General features: G+C 44.6%; 1 protein-coding gene across 8 annotated transcripts in view; it reads right to left on the bottom strand.

Moving 5' to 3' along the window:
* BEND7 (BEN domain containing 7) overlaps positions 1 to 24,327 on the bottom strand; it is a 41,054-nt gene that overhangs the window by 4,345 nt on the left and 12,382 nt on the right. For 2 of the 8 annotated variants that reach the window (XM_087969207.1, XM_087969208.1), the window contains exons 3-7: positions 17,199 to 17,501; positions 13,691 to 13,834; positions 11,550 to 11,815; positions 7,510 to 7,735; positions 3,648 to 3,767 (exon numbers count right to left, since the gene is read on the bottom strand). In XM_087969207.1, coding sequence (XP_087825333.1) covers positions 3,648 to 3,767; positions 7,510 to 7,735; positions 11,550 to 11,815; positions 13,691 to 13,834; positions 17,199 to 17,501 — 1,059 coding nt within the window. The remainder of the gene's footprint in view (positions 1 to 3,647; positions 3,768 to 7,509; positions 7,736 to 11,549; positions 11,816 to 13,690; positions 13,835 to 17,198; positions 17,502 to 24,327) is intronic. The other 6 variants (XM_087969209.1, XM_087969210.1, XM_087969211.1 and 3 more) reach the window with 3 other exon arrangements.

Here is a 24,327-nt window from a genome sequence, read left to right as displayed (position 1 = left end):
TTACATTTTAAAAAAAAACACCACTGCATTAAGGATACAAAGTGGAAAATATGACTTTAAATTCACAAAGCGGCATTCCAAAAATCCACTTCAGTGCACTTTTGTTGATAACATTTGTTTCTCAGCCAAACCTTTCTTTTTTTTGCTGCAATGAATTCTAGGAAAAAGGCCAAACTTTGAAAACAAAGCAGACCATAACAGCCACTTGACAAAACGATGCAAAACACTGAAAAGTCAAGGTGTTTTTTCAAAAGCCAAAATCAGGGCAGGGATGTTTGTAGGGAAATCAGAAAAGTCCATCACAGCTGGAAGGGACCCCGGAGGTCTTCTAGTCCACCCCCCTGCTCAAGCAGGAGATCCTATACCACAAACGATTGTCCAGTCCTGCAGCGATGGAGCAGCCACAACCTCCGGAGGGAAGTTTTTTCCACTTATTAATCGTCCTCCCTCTTTGGAAATTTAGTTCCGGGTTGCTTCTCTCCTTGGTTATTCTCCATCCACTGCTTCTTGTTCTGCCTGCAGCCCTGGCCTTGGCAGGTTTAAAATGGAAACGAGGCTAAATGGCCTCACTGGGTTTCTAATGATTCAGCCTAATTGAAATTATTTTCCACTTAAAACCTGAAGTGCAAAGACCCCGCCTGCAAAATCCTTCTCTCTCTCTCAGGATTTGATCCAGACATGTCCCCACCTGTCTTCTCATTCTTAAAATGCTTCTGGAGATGCCAGCGGCTGGCATCTCCGCTCAACCGCTCATTCCTTGGCGGCATTTTGTCTTCCCTACAGGTAGTCCTTGATTTACGACCACAACTGAGCCCAACATTTCTGCTGATAAGCGAGAAATTGGTTAAGTGAGTCCTGCCCCACTTTATGGCTTTCCTTGCCACGGCTGTGAAGTGAATCCCTGAAGTTGATAAGCTGGTGACCTGTTCGTTAAGTGACTCTGGTTTTCCCCCTTCGACGTGGCTGGTCAGCAGGTCGCAAAAGGGTATCGCGTGGCCACACTGCGACTGTCACAAATACGAGCCGGTTGCCAAGCGGCTGGATTTTGATCACGTGACCACGGGGATGGCTGCAACGGTCGTTAAGTGTGAAAAAAGGGTCCTAAGTCACCTTTTCCAATGCCATTGGGACTTCGGTCGGTCACTAAATGAACTGTTGTAAGTTGAGGTCTACCTGTATATCCAGAAGGGGGTGGAATTTGCAATGCAACTTTTGTGCTGTCATTCCCATTCCCACAGCTAGAACCTGTGAATGCCGGCCTTGAAGTCTGTGTATCTCTTCTTAGTTGCAACTGCTGTTATCCTTCCTTCCTTCCTTCCTTCCTTCCTTCCTTCCTTCCTTCCCCTTCCTTCCTTCCTTCTTTCCTTTCCTTCCTTCCTTCCTTCCTTCCTTTCCTTCCTTCCTTTCCTTTCCTTTCCTTTCCTTTCCTTCCTTCCTTCCTCCTTTCCTTCCTTCCTTCCTTCCTTTCCTTCCCTTCCCTCCTTCCTTCCCTTCCTTCCTTTCCTTCCTTCCTTCCTTCCTCTTCCTTCCTTCCTTCCCTCCTTCCCTTCCTTCCTTCCTTCCTTCTTTCCTTCCTTCCTCCCTTCCTTCCTTCTTTCCTTCCCTCCCTTTCCTTCCTTCCTTCCTTCCTTCCCTTCCTTCCTTCCTTCCCTTCCCTTCCCTTCCCTTCCTTCCCTCCCTCCTTCTCCATCACTGGAGGTTTTTAAGAGACTGGACAGCCACTTGTTCAAAAGAATAGAGAGTCTCTTGCCTGAGCAGGGGGTTGGACTAGAAGACCTCCAAGGTCCCTTCCAACTATGTCATTCTGTCTTTTGATGGGCTTAGAAACAGTTTTTATTCTCTTTCCTCCTCCTCCTCCTGCTGCTGCTGCTTGAAATGTTAATGTAGCAGGAATTATTTACTTCCACTATTCTTTTAAGAATGGGTAAAAATATTTTTTTTTTAAAAATGCGAATGATGCTCTTTTGAGGCGTTATTTTGCTTTGAAAAGTTACCTGGGGAACGTTAATCCTGGAGATGGATTAACTTCAAAGGGCACCGAATGCATTTTTAAATTAAAAAAAAAACACCCTTAAATACTCCGTAGCCTCATTATTGTCTGCTAGAATTTTGGACTTGGAGATGAGACGGAAACTGGCCAGCTTACCCCCAACCTGTCGCCTGCCATGTTTTGCATCGCAACCCCCATAAGGCCCTACCGGTTCAGGATGATGGGGTATCAAGACTTTTAAAGTCCAGGTAGCCCTTGACTTATGAGCCGAAATTTATGTTGCTAAGTAAGAAATTTTATGAGTTTTGCTCCGTTTTTATGATTTTTTCTCACCACGTTTTTTTTAAGCGAATCACTGCAGTTCTTAAATGAGTAACCCAGTCGTTAAGTGAATCCAGCTTCCCCATGGACTTTGCTCGTCAGAAGGGCGCCAAAGGGGATCAGGTGACCCCCCCTCCCCCCCGGGGTGGGGGCACTCCGACCATCATAAACGGGAGTCAATTGTCAAGCATCCGAATGTAAATTACGTGACGATGAGGAACGGTCTTAATGTGTGAAAAACGGCCCTTAGTCAGTTCTTTCAGTGATGTTGTCACTTTTAACGGTCACTAAATGAACTGTTGCACAGTCCTCAGCTTACAACAGTCTGTTTAGCCCAGCTCACTCAGTCTACCCTGTAAGATAATGGAGATTCACACCCATGGAAAGGAACCATAGATAAGACACCACGGAAAATCTCTGCATAATCCCCCAGAGGAGAACTTCTGAATCAATCCATCAGAATAGACCTGGAAGGGACCTGGAGTCTTCTAGTCCAACCCCTGCTCAAGCCCTATACCATCGAGGTTATTCCCACCTTAAACACTGAGAATATGGAGGAGGGAAAGAATGTCCCCTGCTATTCGTGCCCATTTCTTGGACTCTTAATCATATTTCCAATTATACCTGTTATCTAAAACATGCTTGAGAAAATAAATTAATCAAATAAATAAATAAAGACGGGGAAGGACAGATGACCCAGGCATAAGCCCGTATTTAGGAACCTAACCCCTCCACCCCTTCCTCAAACTTTGCGACAGGGTCCTCAGCGTCTTCTTGCCTTTCTGCTCCACCCACTCCCCTCCCTCCCTCCCTCCCCTTCCTTCCTTCCCTCCTTTCCTTCTTTCTCTTCCTTCCTTTCCTTTTCCTTCTTTCATTTCTTCCCTTCCCTCCTTCCTTCTCTCCATCCTTCCCTTCCTCCTTCCTTCCTTTCCTCTCTTCCTCCTTCCTTCCCTTCCTTCCTTCCCTTCCTTCCCTCCCTCCTTTCCTTCTTTCCCTTCCTTCCTTTCCTTTTCCTTCTTTCCTTTCTTCCCTTCCCTCCTTCCTTCTCTCCATCCTTCCCATCCTCCTTCCTTCCCTTCCTTCCTTCCTCCCTCCCTTCTTCCTTCCCTTCCTTCCTTCCTTTCCTTTTCCTTCTTCACTTTTTCCCTTCCCTCCTTCCTTCCCTTCCTTCCCTTCCCTCCTTTCCTTCCTCCTTTCCCTTCCTTCCTTTCCTTTTCCTTCTCTCCTTCCTTCCCTTCCTCCTTCCTTCCCTTCCTTCCTTCTTCCCTTTCTTCCTTCCTTCCCTTCCTCCCTCCTTCCCTTCCTTCCTTCCTTCCCTCCCTCCCTCCTCACTCACCCGATCCTCTTTTCAACCGTCTTCTGGCCAGCTTGATTTGATCCTGCAGAATTTGAACCCAGTCCCTCGGGCCGGGAAGTTTGTCCACCTGGTTTACAGTACAGTATTTTTCTGTGAACACTGCAGCGGGGGAAACGAACAAACAAACACAAATGAGAAAATGAAGCAAAGCAAGGCAGGGAGTCCTCGACTTACAACCACAACGGAGCCCAACATCGCTGTTGAAGGGCGAGACATTTGTGAAGTGACTTTGGCCCCCTTTTACCAACTTTCCTCGCCAAAGTTGTTAAGCGAATCAGTGCAGTCGCTAAGCGGACCTGGCTTCCCCGTGGGCTTTGCTGATCAGGAGGTCGCCAAAGGGGGATCCTGTGAACACTGCGGCCGTTATAGATGCGAGTCAAGTTGTTAAGCGTAACAACAATAAGCCACATGCCCAGTGGAGATACTGCAGTGGTCATAAGTGTGAAGAATGATGACAAGTCCCTTTCTTCGGTGCTGTTGTAACTTCAAACGGTCACTAAACGATCCCTCTGCTAAACAACTCATTCGCAGCACACTGTCAAATTAACTACTAAGACTGTACGACTATTCTTCTTCCCATCCTTCCTATTACCTATCTCCTCCCATTTATGACTATAACCGTGTTGCTTGGATCTTTACGATTTATATCATTTTGTTTGTTCCCTAGCATGATTTGATTGCTTATTAGTAACCTATGAGTATCACTAAGTGTTGTATCTTAGGATTCTTGATGAATGTATTTTATTTATTTTTTTCCTTTATGTCCACTGAGAGCATTTGCACCAAAGACAAATTCCTTGTGTGCCCAATCACACTTGGCCAATAAATAATTCTATTCTATTCTATTCTATTCTATTCTATTCTATTCTATTCTATTCTATTCTATTCCATTCCATTCGTATTCCTTATTCTATTCTATTCTATTCTATTCTATTCTATTCTATTCTATTCCATTCTTATTCCTTATTCTATTCTATTCTATTCTATTCTATTCTATTCTATTCTATTCTATTCTATTCTATTCTATTCTATTCTCTATCCTATCCTATCCTATCCTATCCTATCCTATTCTACTCTATTCTGTTGTAAGTCGATTTTATTGTTTTATACATGTGGTTTTCATATTTTTGTAAGCTGCCTTGAGTCGCCATGGGCGAATAGGCGGCAATATAAATTTCCTAAACTATAAAACATAAAGGACGACTTCCAATGATTCCAACGAAGCAAAAAAAAACTCTTCCAAGACGATGGCCCCAACTCTGCTCTCCCCGCACCGCTTCCCACATCCTGTTTCACAGACATGCAAATCGAGAAGAAGCTCTGGAGGAAGAGGAAGTCCTCAGAGGCAGGAGAAGTTCTGAACTTTCGCTTGGAGCAGAAGAGAAACTTTTAAGGAGCGTGTCCTTCGGCCCTTGGCAGCTCAGGGATTGAACAGTGGGGTCCTCGGTGCTCTCGGACAACTTAGGGTGTTTTTTTTTTGCGATGGGGGTGAATATCTGAGGCTTGCGGGGAGGACGAGAGTGGAGGCTTGACCTCCGAGCTTGTGGGTTGGGTTTCCAAACGTCTCATTACCAGGCTACGTAACGCCCTCAGCGGAGTTGAGGGGAGGTCAGCGTTGGCGTTCTGCTCATAGGGGCTTCGGGTGGTCAGTAGGACTTGTGATGGGGAGGTCACTTCAGCTGAGGGGATGGATTTTGTGAGGGGTCAGCTGAGGGTCACATCAGGTGAGGGTCTTGTGAGGGGTTAGGTTTGGGTTGCATCGTGAGACCCTCACTTGATGCGACCCACACCTGACCCATCACAAGACCCACTGACCACACGAAGCCCTTATAAGCTGACATTCCCCAAATTCCCCTGAAGATGTTACCCAGCCTGGTAACGAAACGTTCAGAAATTAACCCACAAGCTCGGAGAACGAATCTCTATCCTTGGTGGCTCTCTTGCAGACGTCTCATGAACCAACTAGGTAACTTCATCAGTGCTAGAAGGGAATGGGGTTTGCGGATGAGGTTACCTAGCTGGGTCATGAGACATCTGCAAGAGAGCCACCAAGCCAAGGACCCCAGTCTTTCTCTCCTTCTCTTCCACCCTGCAAACCCCACTCCCTTCTAACACAGATGATATTCCCTAGTTGGGTCACGAAACGTCTGCAAGAAAACCACCAAGTTCAGAGAGCACCATGACCCCACTTGGAAAAGACATCAGAAAAAAATGAAGAGAGAGAGAATGATGAATGATGTCATCAACCAACAGACCAACAATTCCTTCCTTTGGTTTACAAGCACGTTTCAACCTTTCAGGAAGTCAGAGGCCCATATATTTCTCTAATTAAGGAGCATTTCAGAAACGGAGCAAAACTTGAGTTACAGCAAGCTATCTCACATCGTTGCTTACAAAGAACTGGACTGAGCAGGAATGAGCCCGTTTTTGATCTTTGAGGACCTCAATTCAGATTGCTTGGGCAGGAGTCACATCACACGTGTAGATTTAGCCAGGTCTGAGATTTTTTTATTTATTTTTTTGGGAAGGATGAGGTGGAGAAAGATGCAACCGTATTTTTTCACAATGATATCTGGAGGGAGCTTTGGGGACACCTTAGAAACTAAGTTTTAGACTGGATCTCTGAAGCTGAGATACAACTTAAGGATGCGTTTGAGGCAAGGAGCAGAGACAAGCGTTAACAGAAACAGCAGAGGATAAAAATATGTGAGAAAAAAAAAAAGTTTAACGTCAAAAGCTCCACTCAACTACAATGCTTTTAATGGCCTTATTAGCATCCTCTTTGCTGATGAGCTCTCCAGTAGTAAAACCAGCCTCCTCTCCAAAAGCATCACAGGGAAATTGGAAATGAAATGAATCATATCACCCCAAAGTCTTTGCCCCTCTCACTGACTTATCGGATCCGGATTGGCGGGAAAGAGCAGGGGCAAAGGTTTGGGCCAGATCTTATGGAGGGCCGCTCTTTATTGCCAAGAGGACAACAGTCCCTTCTGATTCTTAAGGAGACCGAAGGCCGACGGAGCCCCCGGGAGAAATAAAGGGGACTACAGTGTCTCGAAGAACAGCTTGACCAAGTCGACTTGGCTGAATGGAGCCAGGCAGAGCGGAGTCCTACGAGGGCATCGCTTCCCACTCCTGTCTAGGGGACCCCCTGCTGGAGCCAAGAAGGCTTCCTCAAGTCCCGTCCCTTGGGTGGCACCATCAAGTCAATAAAAGGAGTCTTCTTGGCAGAATGGTGCCTGCTGGTGCCACTTCAGGGAGATGGGCAGCTGGGCGGGACTGAAAACTGATTCAGATACATATTTCAAAGACAGACAGACAGGGAGAGAGAGAGATAGGGACACCGCATCTGTCATAAATACAAGTCATTGGCCAAGCGGCCAATTTTTTATCACGTCACCCACAACAGCCATAAGTCTGAAAAATAGCCCTAAATCACCTTTTTTTCTCATGACATCGTAACTTCGAACAATCACTAAACAAATGGTCATAAATGATTGCAATAGACTCGTATTTATGACGGTTCCCAGCGTCCCGGAGATCACATGATTCCCCCTTTGGGGACCTTGTGACAAGTCAAGCCCACGGGGAAGCTAGGTCCGCTTAACAACCATGCTACTAACTTAATGACGGCAGCGATTTGCTTAACAACGGTGGCAAGAAAAGCCGTAAAACGGAGCAAAACTCACGTAACAACTGTCTCGCTTTAGCAATAACATTTGGGGTGGGCTCAACTGCACCGACAGGACCCCCCGTGTCTTGTCTCCAGAGGCAAAACCACCTTGTGTTGAGGAGACTTTTGAAAAGGAGGGGTATATAGAAGTAGGGGAAAAATAAATACCTTTTATTGCACCCACAATATTTTGGTCTAATCCTTTCCGGTTGTCATTGAGGCCCCTTTTCCTTTTGCCGTTCGGCAGAGAGTTGGCCAACGTCTTGTCGTCAAAAAACGCGCACACCAGTTTTCGAAAGAGGAGGCTTCCTGAGCGAGTGTAATTGGCTAAGATAGAGTCCAGTTGTGACTTAGGCATAAAAACATCAAAACCCTCAGCAAGCTGCACTTCTGGCTATCAGAAACAAGGGAAAAAAGGGGGAAGAACAAGGTAGGATTAGCAACGTCATCATTCTGCGGGCAAAACAAATACAGATACACAGTTGTCGTGCCATATTGCACACCGACACAAAGGCATTAAACTGGCGCCAGAAGAGTTTTGATTTACCGAATTGACAATGTTTTAACCCTCCGTTTAAAATGTAAGTTGGAAATAATACATTCTCTAACAGGCCAACACGTTATTATCAGTAATAAATGTTAAGAATCAGGGAAAACCTTTTTAACTTTCAAGACTCTCTTTTTTGCTATGTATTCAAAACGGACTGCAATTAATATATGTATATGTGTGTGTGTGTGTGTTTGTGTGTATGTATTTGTATAGATGGATGGGTGAGTGGGTGGATGGATAGATACAGAATATAGATAGATACCATACGTATGTGTGTACATGTATGTGTATGTATTCATTTTCTTTTGAGAGCAGGCATCAGAATTTCATTTTTTAATGTGTCCCAGGGTGTTCACAGAAAAAAAGTGACAATAAAGGTTATCTTATATCTTGTATCTCATATCTTATACAGTATTTTTTATATCTTATATATCTTATCATTCAAGCAGATGATTATCTGCATGCTTATATGTTTAGAGGTAATCCTCGACTTACATCCATTCATTTAGTGACCCTTCAAAATTACAAGAGCCCTGAAAAATGTGACTTGTGACCGTTTTTCACACTTACGACCATTGCAGCACCCCCCCCCAGGGTCATGTGATCAAAATTTGTACGCTTGCCAACTGATAATGGGCAAAACTTAATAAATGCCTCACTTAACAATGGAAGTTTTGGGCTCAATTGTCGTCGTAAATCAAGGATTTCCTGTACCAGCACTAGTTGACCTACAGTTACTACAAACCCTACTTAAATGCTAGGGTTCGTGATGGCTGGAAGCGCCATGCATTTTGCAGGGGGCAAAACAGTTATCCAGTAAACAAACATTCGGCGAGTTTGGGAGTCACAACTTTCCAGAAAAAGTGCCATTTGCCCATGAGACACAACTGCACACACTTAACTGGAAAGACACTTGCAACAAAGCCCTGGATTGTGCACCGTCCCTTTCTCAGTCTATTAATAATCAGCCAATTAACTATCCAAGGCAAACGGCAGTTGTAAATTTTGCAGATTTGGTCTGAGATTAAGCGAGTCACTTCACCCTGGCAGACCAAAACCAGGATAAAAACAGCAGTGTGATTAGTGAATTCCAAGGCAGTGTCAGAATTCAGAATAAAATTGGATAATCTTCTATAATAAGCACCCATTATCTTCTATAATGAGTGCATAGTTCCAGCAAACACACCATCACATAGCCCCAACAATAATCCTGGGGAAAAAAACCACGGGACTATAAATCTATCAAAAATCTTATTTTAGAAAAAAGATTGAAATAAGTTTCTTCATCGAGGTTCTGCACAGGGAAGATCAGGCTTCAATTAGAGATCCAATTAAAGTGATCTGCACTTTTCTTTGTGTTATGTTTCCTAAATGAATCTGTTTGTATTCTGGTCACATAAAATAAAATGCTGATTTATTCCAGATTCCTTTAGTGGGGACTTATCTTCCAATTGCCAGCAATCAGTACCCAATTGAGCTTCTCACGGCCATTCTCCAAGTATGGTTAAAACAGAGTCTGATAACAGAAAATAATCAAGGCAATTGTGTATATAATTAACACTAATATTGCTTCAACTTTGTTGGGCTAAAATGAGTAAACCCTAAACATTTATAAAATGTTGTAACTGATTAAAAGATATTTTCTTTGCCAATTTGATGGATTATTCGCCTTTCATCTGTTTCTGGGACTCAAACTCCCATAAGGAGGCATTCTTGAGATTAAACCTGAACAAACATCATAGCACTTCTGAAATCTTCAGTGAGAAATATCCATTTGTGATCCATATTTTTAACACCATGCTTTAATAAATACCCAATTAAAAGTTGTTTTTTAAAAAAATCCAAAAAGTCACAAGAGCAAGGTCTTGGTGTAGAAAAACCAAGATTTTCAAGCAGTCTTCAATTTTCCTTGCATCGATGTGGTTTAAAAAAATGGAGCCTGCGTGTCCAAAATTCTGATAAAACCAAAGACCGAAATGAAAACAAAATTTAGACTAAGCTGTAAAACTAAAGGAGAAGTTTCCAGTCTTCTCCTTCTAGACATTTTAATTGTAATTACAGCACCAGTAGCACAAAAAAATAAATAAATGCATAAAGTCCTTTACTATGGACTGCAATACGGATCTTAGGGGTATGAGATACTAATCTGATTACCAGGCATAGCTGGCCTCCACGTAAGTGAATTATCAGACTGCTCCTTCTTTTGCGTTATTAGTTTACACTTCTACCTAGAAAGGCACCGTATCCTCTACACAATTCCTTTCTTTTATGATCACTGATACCGAATTTAATTAAGTTCTGTGATCTGGGCGCACTTAGGAAATTGGAAACTGTCCTCTCAAAATGAAAAAAAGTCCATTGAAGAAATGAAAGCTTGGCTTCTTTGCCAAATGCTGCTTTTCCAGCTCTCACAGTCGCCCTGCAAACTACGGCAAGTCCTCAACTTATAAAGTCACCCAGCTGGCTCTCATGCCTAAGGTAGAACTAGAACTCCCCATCTCCTGGTGATGGGCCCAAAGTCACCCAGTGCACATTAATCTCTTCTGGGGGAAAAAAAATTAGATATATACAAGACATATGCAGCATATATTTGATCAGCCTTGATGTTCTATCTCATGCATTAATGAAATGTCCCTTAGGAAAGTAACATTATTTTAAGAACTGCTAGGAAAATGTAGGACACTGGGCCAGAATTGTCAAGAAGAGGAGGAGGAGGAGGAGGAGGAGGAGGAGGAGGAGGAGGAGGAGGAGGGAGGAGGGGAGGAGGAGGAGGAGGAGGAGGAGGAAGAAGAAGAAGAAGAAGAAGAAGAAGAAGAAGAAGAAGAAGAAGAGAAGAAGAAGAAGAAGAAGAAGAAGAAGAGGAGGAGGAGGAGGAGGAGGAGGAGGAGGAGGAGGAGGAGGAGGAGGAGGAGGAGGAGGAGAAGAAGAAGAAAGAAGAAGAAGAAGAAGAGGAGGAGGAGGAGGAGGAGGAGGAGAGAAGAGGAGAAGAAGAAAGAGAAGGAGAAGGAGAAGAAGAAGAGGACGAGGAAGAAGAGGAAGAGGAAGAAGAAGAAGAAGAGGAAGAAGAAGAGGACGAGGAAGAAGAGTAAGAGGAAGAAGAGGAAGAAGAAGAAGAAGAGGAGGAGGAGGAGGAGGAAGAAGAAGAGGAGGAGGAGGAAGAAGAAGATTATTATTATTATTATTATTATTATTATTATTATTATTATTATTATTATTATATCACCAATGGAAGGTTTTCAGTACCGGTAGTCCTTGACTTACGACCACAATTAAGCCCAAACTTCCTAAGTGAAACATTTGTCAAGTGAGTTTACCCCATTTTACGACCTTTCTTGCCACCGTTGCTAAGTGCATCATGGCAGTTATTAAATTGGTAACGCAGATGTTAAGTGAAACCTGGTTTCTCCCTTGACATTTGCTCATCAGAAGGTCACCGAAGGGGGGGGGAATCACATGACCCCCAGATACCGCAACTGTCATAAAGACGAATCAATTGCCAAGTGCCTGGACTTTGATCGCAGGAGCACGGGGATGCTCCTACGGTCGTTAAGTGCGGAAAATGGCTGTCAAGTCCCTTTTTTTTCAGTGCCGTTGTAGCTTTGAACGGACCGTCGTAAGCCAAGGTCTGCCTGCCACTGACTGCCTCTCGTCCACTTACATCTGAAGACGAGGATTCGAGCACGATGCCGAATCCTGAAACCAGCGGCTCCGTTTTCACGGAGGCCTCGGCCGCTTCCACGCTCAACCGGTCCAAATTCGCGGGTAACTTCCTGCTGTTCTCGCCGGGGCCAGGTTCCTGTTTCACAGCAAGGGGCTTGACAGTCTTTGGGGTCGCTTTTTTCTTTTTATTCCTCTTCCTTGAGACTGTGGATTTCGGCAAGGTAGCCAGAGGAACCAGGGGCTGAGGTCGGTCCTGGGCAGCTGCTGAGAGAAGCAAAGAAAGAAAAAGAGGTCAGAAGCTTGCAAGGTTTTTCCTTGACGCAATGACAAACCTTTGCTCCCCACCTCTGTATCGCCAGAATCCCTCAAAACTCGCCTCCACCCAATGGAGTCCCACGGAGTCCCGGAAGGAAAGAAGGATGGGGAGATACAGGCCGTGACGGCTGCAAGCATCTCCGTGCGTAAAGATGGCGAAAGATCGTCTAAAGCAGTGGCCCCCAACCTTTTTTGTACCACGGACCGGTACCGGCATCACAAAATGATCCACGGACCGGTACCGGCACCAGCACGCACGACCAAGGCAAGGTGAGCTGAGCGACCGGCCAGCCAGCCGTCCCCCGCTTCTCCCCGCCACCTTCAACTCCTCCTTTGTACCTTTTTTGTGCTTTTCGGGCTCTTTCTTAATCTCCTCCTGAGTAACGCGAGACTCCACCGCCATCGGGACGGCTCTTCGTTTGAAGCCGCCCCCCCTCTTTGACGAAACTAAGGCGCGAGGATTCCTTCAGCACCCAAATGCTGCTTTCCAACAACTGACGACCGACAAGCTCACCCGGAAGCACTTTCTCAAGCGCCGTCGAAACAAGATGGCGGCGCCCAAGCAAACCGGCGGCCCGGTACAAAATGATCCACGGACCGGTCCCGGTCCGCGGCCCGGTGGTTGGGGACCACTGGTCTAAAGCAATGTTTTTTTCAACCCATGCCGGTTCTAAGATCGGCGGACTTCAACTCCCAGAATTCCCCAGCCAGAAGTCGGACACCAAGTCAAATTGTGCTGAGCTGCTTTGTGACTTGGGATGAACCTGGTGCAACCTTGGCAACTTTTAAGACCTGTGGACTTCAGCTCCTGGCTGGGGAAATCCCGGGAGTTGAACTCTACGTGCCTTCCAAGTGATCTAAGGAAACCAACATGTCTTCTGTGGAACTGAAGGCAAGCAAAACTGATGAACAGTCAGAATTTGTGGTCACAATTCAAGGACTGCCACTGATAAACATACTTGGACAATAAAAAGCAAAAATAAAAAAAATCCCACCCTTACTTTTCTTTAGTAAAAGTTTTCTTTGAGACCCCAAAGGTGCTTCCCCCCTACCCTGTTTTTCCTTGAAGAAGTTTCGCTTCTTGCCCCAGAAGCTTCCTCAGTTCTTCAGTTCAGTTCAAATCAGAAGTGAATTAAGTTTCTTGGATGAGAAGCGAAACCTCTTCAAGGAAAAAAACCCAAGAAAGTCCAGCTGACTTTTGGAAAAGCACCTTTGGGACAACGGGATGACAGAGAATCTCCATAATTAATTATTAAGCAAAGTCATGAAGTTGTGTGTTTATGGAGATTCCCCATCATCCAAAGGTGCTTTTTTTCCAAGACTGGATGGTCTTGTTTTTCTCTGAAGACGTTTCCCTTCCCATCCAAGAAGCTTCTTCAGCTCTGACCGGATGGTTCTTGGACGAGGAGCAAAACATCTTCAAAGAAAATCAAGAAAGTCCACTTGACTTTTGGGAAAGCAACCCTGGGACAACCCTGACCTGAAAGATGTCTTTCCAAAAAATAGCTGGACTTTCTTGGTTTTTCCTTGAAGACATTTTGCTTCTTGTCCCAGAAGCTTCTTCGGTTTCTCCGTTCAGTTCAGATAAACTCAGAATGGAAGAAGCTTCTCAGATAAGAAGTGAAATGCCTTCAAAGAATAAGCCAGAAAGTCCAGTTGCCTCTTTGTGTGGGGGGAAGCAACTTTGGGACAATCTCCATAGATGTTTTCTTTGAGGCCAACCCTGTAAAATGAGAGAGAGAGAGAGAGAGAGAGAGAGAGAGAGAGAGAGAGAGAGAGAGAGAGTATCCCACACAGTTTGTGTGTGTGGGGGGTTCGAAAGACCGATTGTCCTACCGGCTTGGATCTGCATGATCTTCCTCATAGTTTTCAGCTCCTGAAGAATGGCCTGCAGAGCTGGCTGACAATTGCAGGTGCAACAGTTCGATCCGGAAGAGGAGGAGGCGGCGTTGGCCACCGGGATTTCTCCTGGGGAAAAACAAAGAAATCCACACCATTAGCGCCCCCGTTCCCCTACGCATCGCCTCCACGCTGGGCTTCTTCCTGGGAAACGGTCGCTACTTGCAGCCGGCAAGCCGAAAACCCTGAAACCAAATCTGGGTGAGAGGCCTGGGCTGATGGCCTTCCTCTTTGCGTTGTGTAAACGTGCGCAGAGGAGACCACAAAAAACGGCAACTCTGGCCAAAGCAGGCTGCCTTCGCGTTGTGGGACCCCAACGGAAGTCGCAGCGGCCCTGGCTCCTCTGAGAGTACTACGCAATACAGGTGGTCCTTGACTTAAGCAGGGTTCATTTAGCGACCGTTCGAAGGCACAACGCCACTGGAAAAAGGGACTGAGGACCTTTTTTTCACGCTTACGACTGTTGCGATCCAAATGAGATGCTTGGCAACCGATTCATATTTATGACGGCTGCGGCGTCCTGGGGCCATGTAATCCCTTTTTTGCGACCCTCTGATAAGTTCGGGCCGGGGGGTTGGACTAGATGACTCATAAGGTCCCTTCCAACTCTGATGATGTGTAATCAGTCAAGAGAGAGGAAGCCTGATTTGCTTAACAACGGTCTTACTAGCTTATCCACTGCAGCGACTCGCTTCAACGAACGCAGCGAGAGGATTTGTAACATGGGACAAAACTCACTTTGAAACGGATATTCTGGGCTCCATCGTGGCCGTACGTGGAGGACTCCCTGCATAAGACTAAGTGGTCTTGCTGTGAGGTCCTCCCCTAAGGACTGCGCGGTTCCTGCTTAACCACGTTCGCAACAGCTGCAGTTACACAACATTTTTTTAGGACCCCTTAGCTGACCAATGGCGATTCACGGCCTCCTTTAGGATTGTAAGTAACCCCCAATTATCCGTACTGATTCTTCCTGCTCCTTAATATTCTGATGGGGACGGTGGCCACGTTTGCGCAAAGCCAAATAGGCTGAAATTAATTATTTTTGTCATCTTTTTTTCCCTGCGACAAATATAATGCATTTCTAATGAGGGTGTGCAGGTCCAAACACCCTCAAAGAGAGAAAAAATAGTAATAAATGAAACGTTCGTTTGTCCCAGTGGGACGCGGGAGAATTACATTATCATCGCCATTAGCATCGGTAAGAATGCAAATCTCCTTTATGTACAATAAACGGGGGGTGGGTGGGAAATAAAGAAAGAAAACTGCTGATATTTTAAGTCAAAAGCAGGACTTGGTTAACATCATCCATATTTATCAACTTTAAATAATAATAATAATAATAATAATAATAATAATAATAATAATAATAATAATAATAATAATAATAATCTTTCTCTGGAAGAAGATTAGAGCCTTAGATCCACTTCACGTTGTGGGGTATCCAGTTTATCATTTATTTTAGGACAATGAAAGGAATGCAGGAAGTCCTTGACTTAACAATAGCTCGTTTAGTGACCGTTCAAAGTTACAATGGCACTGGAAAAAAAGGACAATTTTTCACACTTGTGACCGTTGCAGCCATTCCCTCAGGGTCACGGGATCCAAATTCAGGCGGCGGAGAGCTGACTCGTAGTTAGGATGGTCGCAGTGTCCCTGGGGTCACGGGATCCCAGATTCACTTAACAACCTTGTGACTAATTTAACAACTTCGATGATTCACTTAATGACCATATTACAAACTGAACGGCAGTGATTCATTAAACGACTCTGGCCAGAAAAGTCGTAAAATGGGGCAAAACTCACTTAGCAACATCAACGTTGGTCCCGATCGTGGCCGTACATTGAGGTTCACCTGTATATTGGTTTTTTTTTTTAAAAAGGCACTGATACATGCAATTAGATCTTTAATTCAAGAAGAGAAAGAGAACTAATAAAGAGAAACCAATATAAACTGGACTCCGTCTTGCCCTTATGGCCCTTCCAGTGGCGCCTGCCAGGATGGAGATTGTGAAGTTCAAAGTGGCAGCTGTGACTTGGCAAAGTTGGAAAAACTTTTTAATCTCCAGAGAAGGACCACTAGTGTCCTCAGAGCTCTCATCTCCAGCTTTTCAATGCACCATGATGAGGTTCATGCAACCTCCCCCCCTGGAGCATCCCATAATATGCCCTCTATCTTTGATCCTCATAGGTTGTTTCAGTCAACAAGTCACCCATCACCATCTTCTTTTAACAACCCCATAATTCCTTGCGGGGTGGAGTCTATCTGGGCAACTGAATGGAGCTAGCACAATTTTTACTAGCCGGATGCCTTTCCTGTCACCAGTGCGGAGTTTTGTTCAGCAGATCTATTCTCATCGTGTCCAGAGAGAGAAACATCTGCCTCTACCTAGGATCGAACTCACAGACTCATGATTGTGAGGGGAGAGCGCCACCTCTAGGCCACCACACCACTCCCAGTCAACAAGTCAACTACAGGAGTACCCTAATTTTTAATATATTTTTTTGACGTTGATTTTTATTAATTGAGAATCATTTTTCACACTTATGATCGTCGCAGCATCCCCACGGTCACATGATCAAAATTTAGATTGCTGGACAATTGATTCATACTTATGACTCATCCCAGGGTCACGTGACCCCCTCTTGCGACCTCCCGATGAGCAAAGTCGGCGAGGAAGCTGGATTCACTTAACGACCAGGTGACTAACTTATCAACTGGAGTGATTCGCTTCACAACCGTGGCGAGTGAAGCCGTAAAACGGGGTGGGCGAGTGGCTTGAATCCCTCGCTTAGCCACAGAAATTTGGGCTCCACTGTGGTCACAAGCTGAGGACTACCAGTCATGTAACGGAAAAAAAAAAAAAAAAGCTTGGGAGTTTTCACATGACCAACCCCGGAGCAAAGGATTTTGTCTTCCTTTGTGACCCAGGAACTCGACATAATGAAACTCTGATCAATCGTAGTTTACAGTGTTGTGGCCGGCCAGCAGCTGATGTGAGGGAGCTTCTGGAGGGCTACCAGAAGACAAGAGCCATTGAGAAAACAGGGTCGACTGAGGAGTAAGGCCACACCTCAGAGATGATTGGCCCTCCCATAAAGACACAAAAGAGGAGCGAAGGGGATGTGAGCTTATGCAGGAAGCAATTAATTCGTCTGGTCGGTTCAAGCTCTGAAAAGTTCTGTTTGACTCTGTGCCAAGTTTGGCCTTGCCCTGCGTCGGACAATTAGTTCTCTGGCCGCATTCCAAGTGTGATAAGATGGGTGTTTATCAACATCCCCCTGAAAGACTGTTTGCCAAGCCTTGCAGGCTGTGAATGAACGTGATTCACAGCTGCGGAAATAAAAGAGGCTTTGCTGGGACTAAGGTTGTGTGTTATGCTCGCTAATAAGGTCAGAACATACAGGTAGAAAAACTTAAATCTATATCTCGTACCGTTTGTCCCCAGGGTTCTGGCCTGGTTCTGGAAAGAGGTTTTGGAGCGGGTGCCGTACTGCCCTGAATAGTGTCCGGTCTGGGGAGACAATTCGTTCCAGGAGCTGCTCTGCAATGGCTGGAGGTGGCCAGGGGTGTCCGCAGGAGGGTTCAGCCGCGGAGTCCAGGCCAGGTCCAAATCCTGGACTTCTTCCTTCAACTTTTCCCCTTCTTTCCCAACTCGCTGGTAGATCCGTCCCACGCTGTCGTTCAGCAATCTCCTCATCCCCGTAATCTGTTTTTTAATCTCCGGGCTTTCATCACCTAGAATCGAACAAAAAACACGACTGTAAATGGGGGAATACAATAACATTGCTCTACAGCAGATGGGGTGTTCAGCCGGTTCTGACCGGTTTTGGAGAAGCGGTAGTGGAAATGTTGAGTAGTTCAGAGAACCAGCATAACTCCCGCCTCTGACTGTCCCCGCCCCCATCTCTTCTCCGCCTCCCATTGAGTCCCAGCTGATTGGCTGGGTCTTCTTTGGTTGCCCTGCAGAGGAATATGGAGCTGGAAAGCAGGTTAGTGGGGTGGGGAGGGAAGGGGGATTTTGCAGTATATCCTTCCCCTGCCACACCCACCAAGCCACGCCCATAGAACCGGTAGTAAAAAAAAAATTGAATCCCACCACTGCTCTACAGGCAGTCCTTGACTTACAACAGTTCGCTATTTTGACTTGGGACCTATTTGATCAATGGTTAGCTAACAAAAACAGAAGTTAGAAACATGGAGATATAAGAAAAAGAACAATGAAAAGTCTGATGATGATGATGATGATGATGATGATAGAATGAATATCAATGTAATGAATATTGATGACTATTTACTAAAACTATTTGTACCCAGACAACACGCTGTTTAACCAAAAATGAAATTTTTATATGTTATCAAATGAAAAACTTCATGCAAAAAAAAAAGAAAGAAAGAAATTCACTTAGTGACTGTCCGAAGTTACTACGGCCCGGAAAAAAGGGGGACCGAGGACCATTGGTAGAAGCGAACGTGGGCTAGGAAGCCATCCCGATCTAGAGAGCGAAAGACATTTCCCAGGTAGCCTGCCTATTCAGCTGGTCCTTGACTTATGACCACAACTGAGCCCGACCTTTGTCGCTAAGTGAGACAATTGTTAAAACGGGCAGAGTTTTGCCCCATTTTAAGACTTTGCTTGCCACAACTGCTAAATGAAACCTTGCAGTTGGTAAGTTAGCAACAACATGGCTGTGAAGTGAATCCAGCTTCCCTGTCGATTCTGCTTGTCAGACGGTCGCAAAAGTGGATCACGTGACCCCTCCGGGACACAAAGCCATCATAAATACCTGCCAGTTGCTACAAAGGTCATAAGTGTGAATAATGGCCGTAAGTCATTTTTTCAGTGCCATTATAACTTCTAACAGTCATTAAACGAACTGTTGTTAGCACGAGAATTACCTGTACGTCACTGTACACACCGGTAAAAATGTCCTCGACTTATGACCAGTCCCCATTAGTGACCATTTGAAATTGCAAAAGACCCCCCGCCAAAAAAAGTTACTTATTATGACCCAGATTAGAAATTCTGACGGCCGATTCCCCACGGTCACATTTTGCGTCCTCAGTCATTGGCCCACATTTACATCAGTATGCAGCATCTGGCGGTCAATTGGTCAAGTCGTTTACACCAAGGTGGGTGTTTATTCCTGCTTTCTGTCAAAAAGCACCTGTTCTGACCAAGACCGTAATTACGCACACGCTTATTTTAAAAACAAGTCTTGTTTTATTGCAACGCTGGGAATTCTTTTCATTCCCAGCCGGGAATGAATCTCAAACAGTCCCTTGAGATAAGCACCCACCTTTCTTTCCTGTGAAGTGCTGCCAATAACAGAAGTGTCAAATAAACTAGGAGAAAAACCAACCGAAGTACAAAGAGCTTCAACGATGACTCTGAACCGATTGAACAACATTGCTTCCTGCAAAGGTTTCGTCATCTTGGCCTGACTTTTATACCTTATGGGAGGGGCCATCACCTCCAAGCCTTACTCCTGAGTTGCCCCTTTTGTCTCAGCTGCTCTTGCCTTCTAGCAGCTCTGTGCACAGGCGCACTGGGAACAGGCTCCCCTTGTTCCTCTGCCTCGCTGCTGCCAGACTCCGAAGGCAGCACCCCACTCCCAGGTGGTCCTGGCCCCATCCCTGCATCGGACGCAGGACCCTCGTCGGAGTCCTCTCCAGACACCTGGATTGATCCCCTTTCTTCCCCATTGTCCGACTCCGCTGCACTGGCTGCCGGCAAACCACAACAGCACCCCTTGTAGAAAAGGGCTTCACTTAACGACGGTCTTAAAATTGGATCAGTCATGTGACGAGCCGCTTCACAATGAGCGCAATTTACGATCGTAATTCTGGGCTGAATGACGGTTGTTAAGTCAAGGACTCTCGGGATGCAAATTTGAAGACCCTTCCCTGCAATTTATTCTCTGCCGTATTTCCAGCTGTCAAGAAAACCAGATTCCTTTCTTGAAAGAGACAAACCCCCTTCTTGTTGCAAGAACTGACAAAGATCTCTCTGTGCTTGTATTTTTAGTTAAAATTAAGAAAATATGGGTATTGTTTTGCAGAAGACTCAGCGGTAACTGGATAGGTAGCAAATTTAAAAGAAAACCACATTTTATTTAATGCCCAGAACGCAGCATCCATCCAAGGCCTTCGATGCATGAATGCAAAAAGAAAAGGAGGGGGGGAAAAAAGGCCAGCTACAAAATGGCCCATTTAAAAACAATTACGTCCCCGGTCTCATTTAAGTATTAATTTTATTTATGATCATACTTATTTCATTCTGCGTCTCTGCATGTTTGCAGCCGAGGGTTTGCTGTTTTGCCTGCTGGGGCACGGAAATACATTTCATTAGCGGGAAGCAAAGTCACGGCAAGAAACCATCAAGCATTTTAAGCATGAGCGGAAATGGATATTGAAATCCAGCCGCCGTCGTACAAGATGGATTTCCTCCGCCAAAATCTCTCCTGGGTGAAAAGCATCGTCCATAAAATGACACCTCCTCAATCCGATGGACTATTTTAATACCATTTTTTTTTTAGTCTGGACCCAAATACAGGTCAGACCACAAGGGAGCCCAAAATTTGTGTCCCTAAGTGAGTTTTGCCCCATTTAACCACTTTTCTTGCCATGTTTGTTAAGTGAATCACTGCTGTTGTTAAATTAGTAACCCAGTCGTTAAGTGAATCTGGCTTCCCCTTTGACTTTGCATGCCAGAAGGTCGCAAAAGGGGATCACGTGACCCCCCAGGGACGCAATAAATCATCGTAAATATGAGTCAGTTGCCCAACGTCTGAATTTGGATCCCATGACCACGGGGACAGCTGCTATGGTCGTAAGTGTGAAAATCGGCCCTAAGTTACTTTTTTCAGTGGCGTTGCAACTTTGAATGGTCCCTAAGTGAACTCCTGGTTAAGTCGAGGACGTCCTTAAATATTTTGCGAAGATACAAGCAAGGAGAGCAAAAGTAAAAGGCTCCTGTTATCCAAACGAATCCCCTCCCCGCTTTTTAAAAAAAATCAGGGCAGGAACAAATTTTTTTCCTCCTGACCTGATTACTTTTGCCTTCAGTATATATATAGAGAGATATATATAGAGATAGATAGAGACATTAGATAGATAGATAGATAGATAGAGATAAAGAGATTAGATAGACAGAGAGAGAGATAAATAGGGAGAGAGAGAGAGAGATTAGAAGATAGAGAGAGAGAGAGATTAAATAGAGAGAGAGAGATTAGATAGATAGAGAGAGAGAAAGAGATAGAGAGAGAGAGATAAATAGAGATAAAGAGATTAGATAGATAGATAGATAGATAGATAGATAGATAGATATAGATAAATAGGGAGATAGATAGAGAGATTAGATTAGAGAGATATTAGATAGATAGAAAGATAGAGATAGAGATAGAGATAGAGATAGAGATAGATAGATAGATAGATAGATAGATAGATAGATAGATAGATAGAGAGAGAGAGAGATTGACCTCACCTCCTGGCGGTGGAGCTTTTAAATTCAAAATGGCAAGAGTATTTTTGGAGAAGGGTGTGTGTGTGTGTGTATGCTTGGAATTGGCACGTGACCCAGTCATCAAGTTCATGCCCATCCAAGTACAGGCTGTTCGACTTACCACATTTCGTTTAGTGACCAAAGTTACAAGATCCCTGAAAAATGCAACCCTGGACCGTTTTTCACACTTACGACCATTGCAGCAGCCCCTCTTGGTCACGTGATCCAAATTCAGACGTTTGGCAACTGACTCGCCTTTAGGGCGGTCGCATTCCCAGGATGAGATGGATCTTTGAGGATGATCTTTTAAGAAGAAATTGAACAACCCTTTGTCTGAAGTGGTGGAGGGTTTCCTGCCTAGGCAGGGGGTTGGACTAGAAGACCTCCAAGGTCCCTCCCAACTCTCTGCTATTCTCTTCTCTTCTCTTCTGTGACCAGGAAAGGACTTAGAAAGGGGGATTCAGCCCCATCCTGGACCCCCCAAGAGACACACTGGGAGAATCTGGTGGTGTTTTTTTTTTCCCCCTCTCCCATAGCTCCCAGTTGGAAAATTCAAAATCCCGTCTTTCTTTTTTTTTTGCCCCTCAAAACTGCTCCCTGGATTAAAAGCCATTCCCAGATTAGACAACCCGAATGCAAACAGCTCAGCTGCACTGGAAAAAAAAAAAAAACAGCAACCCATCAGTTGTCTAAGTGTCAGCACAAAAGCAAATATTTGCCTCGCTCAGCCTGAAGAGCGAAGATGACGGAGAATTCGCCGGAATTGCTAAGCCGTGTAGAAAAAACACCAGAAGGATGTATCGACTTCCTCTTTCGTTTTCATTTATGTTGCCTTGGCACTTAGACTGCGGCGTTCCTCTTTTCCCTCTGAAAAAACCAGCCATCGCCAGGCCCACAGAATAACATCTCCTGCTCGAGCAGAAGGACTAGGAGCGAGGCATGGTGAGAACATGATCGAAGTAAATATATATTCACACAGACAATGTAAATGATGAGTAAAACTTCTATGGGAGCATCGCAGTAGTTTCCTCATTGGATGTCCAGGTGATGGTGTGACATGATAGCAGCCTTCCAATATTTGAGGGGCTGCCCCAATGAAGACAAGCGTTCTCCAAAGCCCCTGAAGGCAGGACAAGAAGCAATGGATGGATACTAAGGATGGAAACTAACCAAGGAGAGAAGCAACCTGGAATTAAGGAGGAACGTCCTAACAGGGAGGACAATTAACCAGTGGAACAGCTTCCCTCCAGAAGTTGTGGCTGCTCCATCACTGGAGGTTTTCAAGAAAATATTGGACAACCATTTGTTTGGAATGATATAGAGTTTCCTGCTTGATCAGGGGGTTGGACTAGAAGACCTCCAAGGTCCCTTTCAACTCTGTTATTCTGTTCTAGCAAATGCACGCTGGGAAGTCTTACAATTTTGGAAATAGCAGCTTTAAACCTGAATGGTGCACTTCTATTTGCTTGGCTTATTCCGATGTATTTATTGCCAGATTTATAGTCTTAGCAACCCCAGTGGAATAATCAATTAAGAGCGGCCTATCGACGCATTGCAAAAGCTACTCATCCAATGATTTGGGTAGCCATGGACTATGCCGGCAGCCCTCGACGTACAAACGCAACTGAGCTCCCATCGCTAAGCAAGACAGTTGTGGTGGGTTTTACCAGCTTTCTTGCCATGGTTGCCAAGGGAACCTCAGTTCCTCATTGACTTGGCTTGTCAGAGGGAAGCAAAAGCGACCGCATGACCCCTGTCATAAATATGAGTCAGTTGCCATGATCTTGTGACCATGGAGATGCTGCAACGGTTATAAGTGTGAAAAATGATCTTAAGTTCCTTTTTTCCCAGTGCCGTTGTCACTTCCACCGGTCACTAAATGAACTGTTGTAAGTCAAGGATTGCCTGCAATGAAGGCAGGACAAAAAAATGTAACAAATAGAACATCCCGTTAAGGGTTTATAAAAGCAAACGGTACTTTTACGGACGGCTGAATCCCTTGTAAGTTTAAACGCCCGAGAACCGTTTCCAAAGAATTAGGAAGCGAAGAGTGGAAATCACAGCAGTCCAAGAGAAAAGGGAAGGTTGACTCAAGCCGTCACACTGGGCCCCGTTTAGGCTGTCGTGAAAAAGTGTCACCATACTTTAGAAAGAAAAACTTTCATAGGTGGTGGCTGTGCCCCAAGGGTAGAAAATGTTGGAATAAAATTAGAATCTGGCTACAAGAAATAACAAATGAAAAAAAATAGCACTTAAACCGGAAATGTTCTTACTAGAAATAATTAGAGGCGAATATAAAAAAGAAAATTGAATATCTTATAATACACATTCTGACAGCAGCGAGATTAGCCTACGCTCAAAATTGGAAATTGTAGGATAATCCCACGGATACTACGTTGATTAAAAAAATTATGGACTGTGCGGAAATGAATATGCTTACAATGGAGTTACAAGAGAAAGAAAAAAATAATTTTATACAGTCTGGGAGAAATTGTATGTTTGGATAGAGAGCAGGAATAACAAATAAAGTGTAAGATAAATATAAATAATGTAGATATGTAGATATGAATAAGGGAAGATGGGGAAAACTGGTGTTACAACAAATTGTAAAAATTATAAACACGATTTGTGTTTTTTTTAAAAAAAATTGTAAAACTTTAATAAAAATTATTTTAAAAAAACACAAAGAAAAACAGGCGTCGCATTAAAAAGGAGGCAGGAGAAAATCAAGGTGGAAACAGAATTAATAATTTTGCAGATTCACTGTGGTAGGTGGTTTTCAAACCACTTTCCCAAAGGCGAAGAAGAGGAGGGTCAAACGGTTCTCCAGTCCAGCTGAAGTGCCCCAAAAGCTTTTGAGTCAGATAACTGATACTCAGAGTTGGAAGGGACCTTATAGGTCATCTAGTCCAACCCCCCCACCCAAACGGAAGACCCTACACCATTTCTGACAAATGGCAGTCCAATCTCTTCTTGGAAAGCCTCAAGTGATGGCACTCCCACAACTTCTGAGGGCAAGTTGAGTCAACTCCGATTCTTAAGAAAAAAGACTCATGCTTG

This window comes from Notechis scutatus, chromosome 6 (assembly GCF_049901735.1).
Source record: "Notechis scutatus isolate UNSWTSFEM ecotype Mainland chromosome 6, rNotScu1.2, whole genome shotgun sequence".
In the NCBI taxonomy this organism is placed as follows: Eukaryota; Metazoa; Chordata; class Lepidosauria; order Squamata; family Elapidae; genus Notechis; species Notechis scutatus.
The sequence above is the reverse complement of the archived record's forward strand: the minus strand, read 5'-3'. Positions and strand labels throughout refer to the sequence as shown.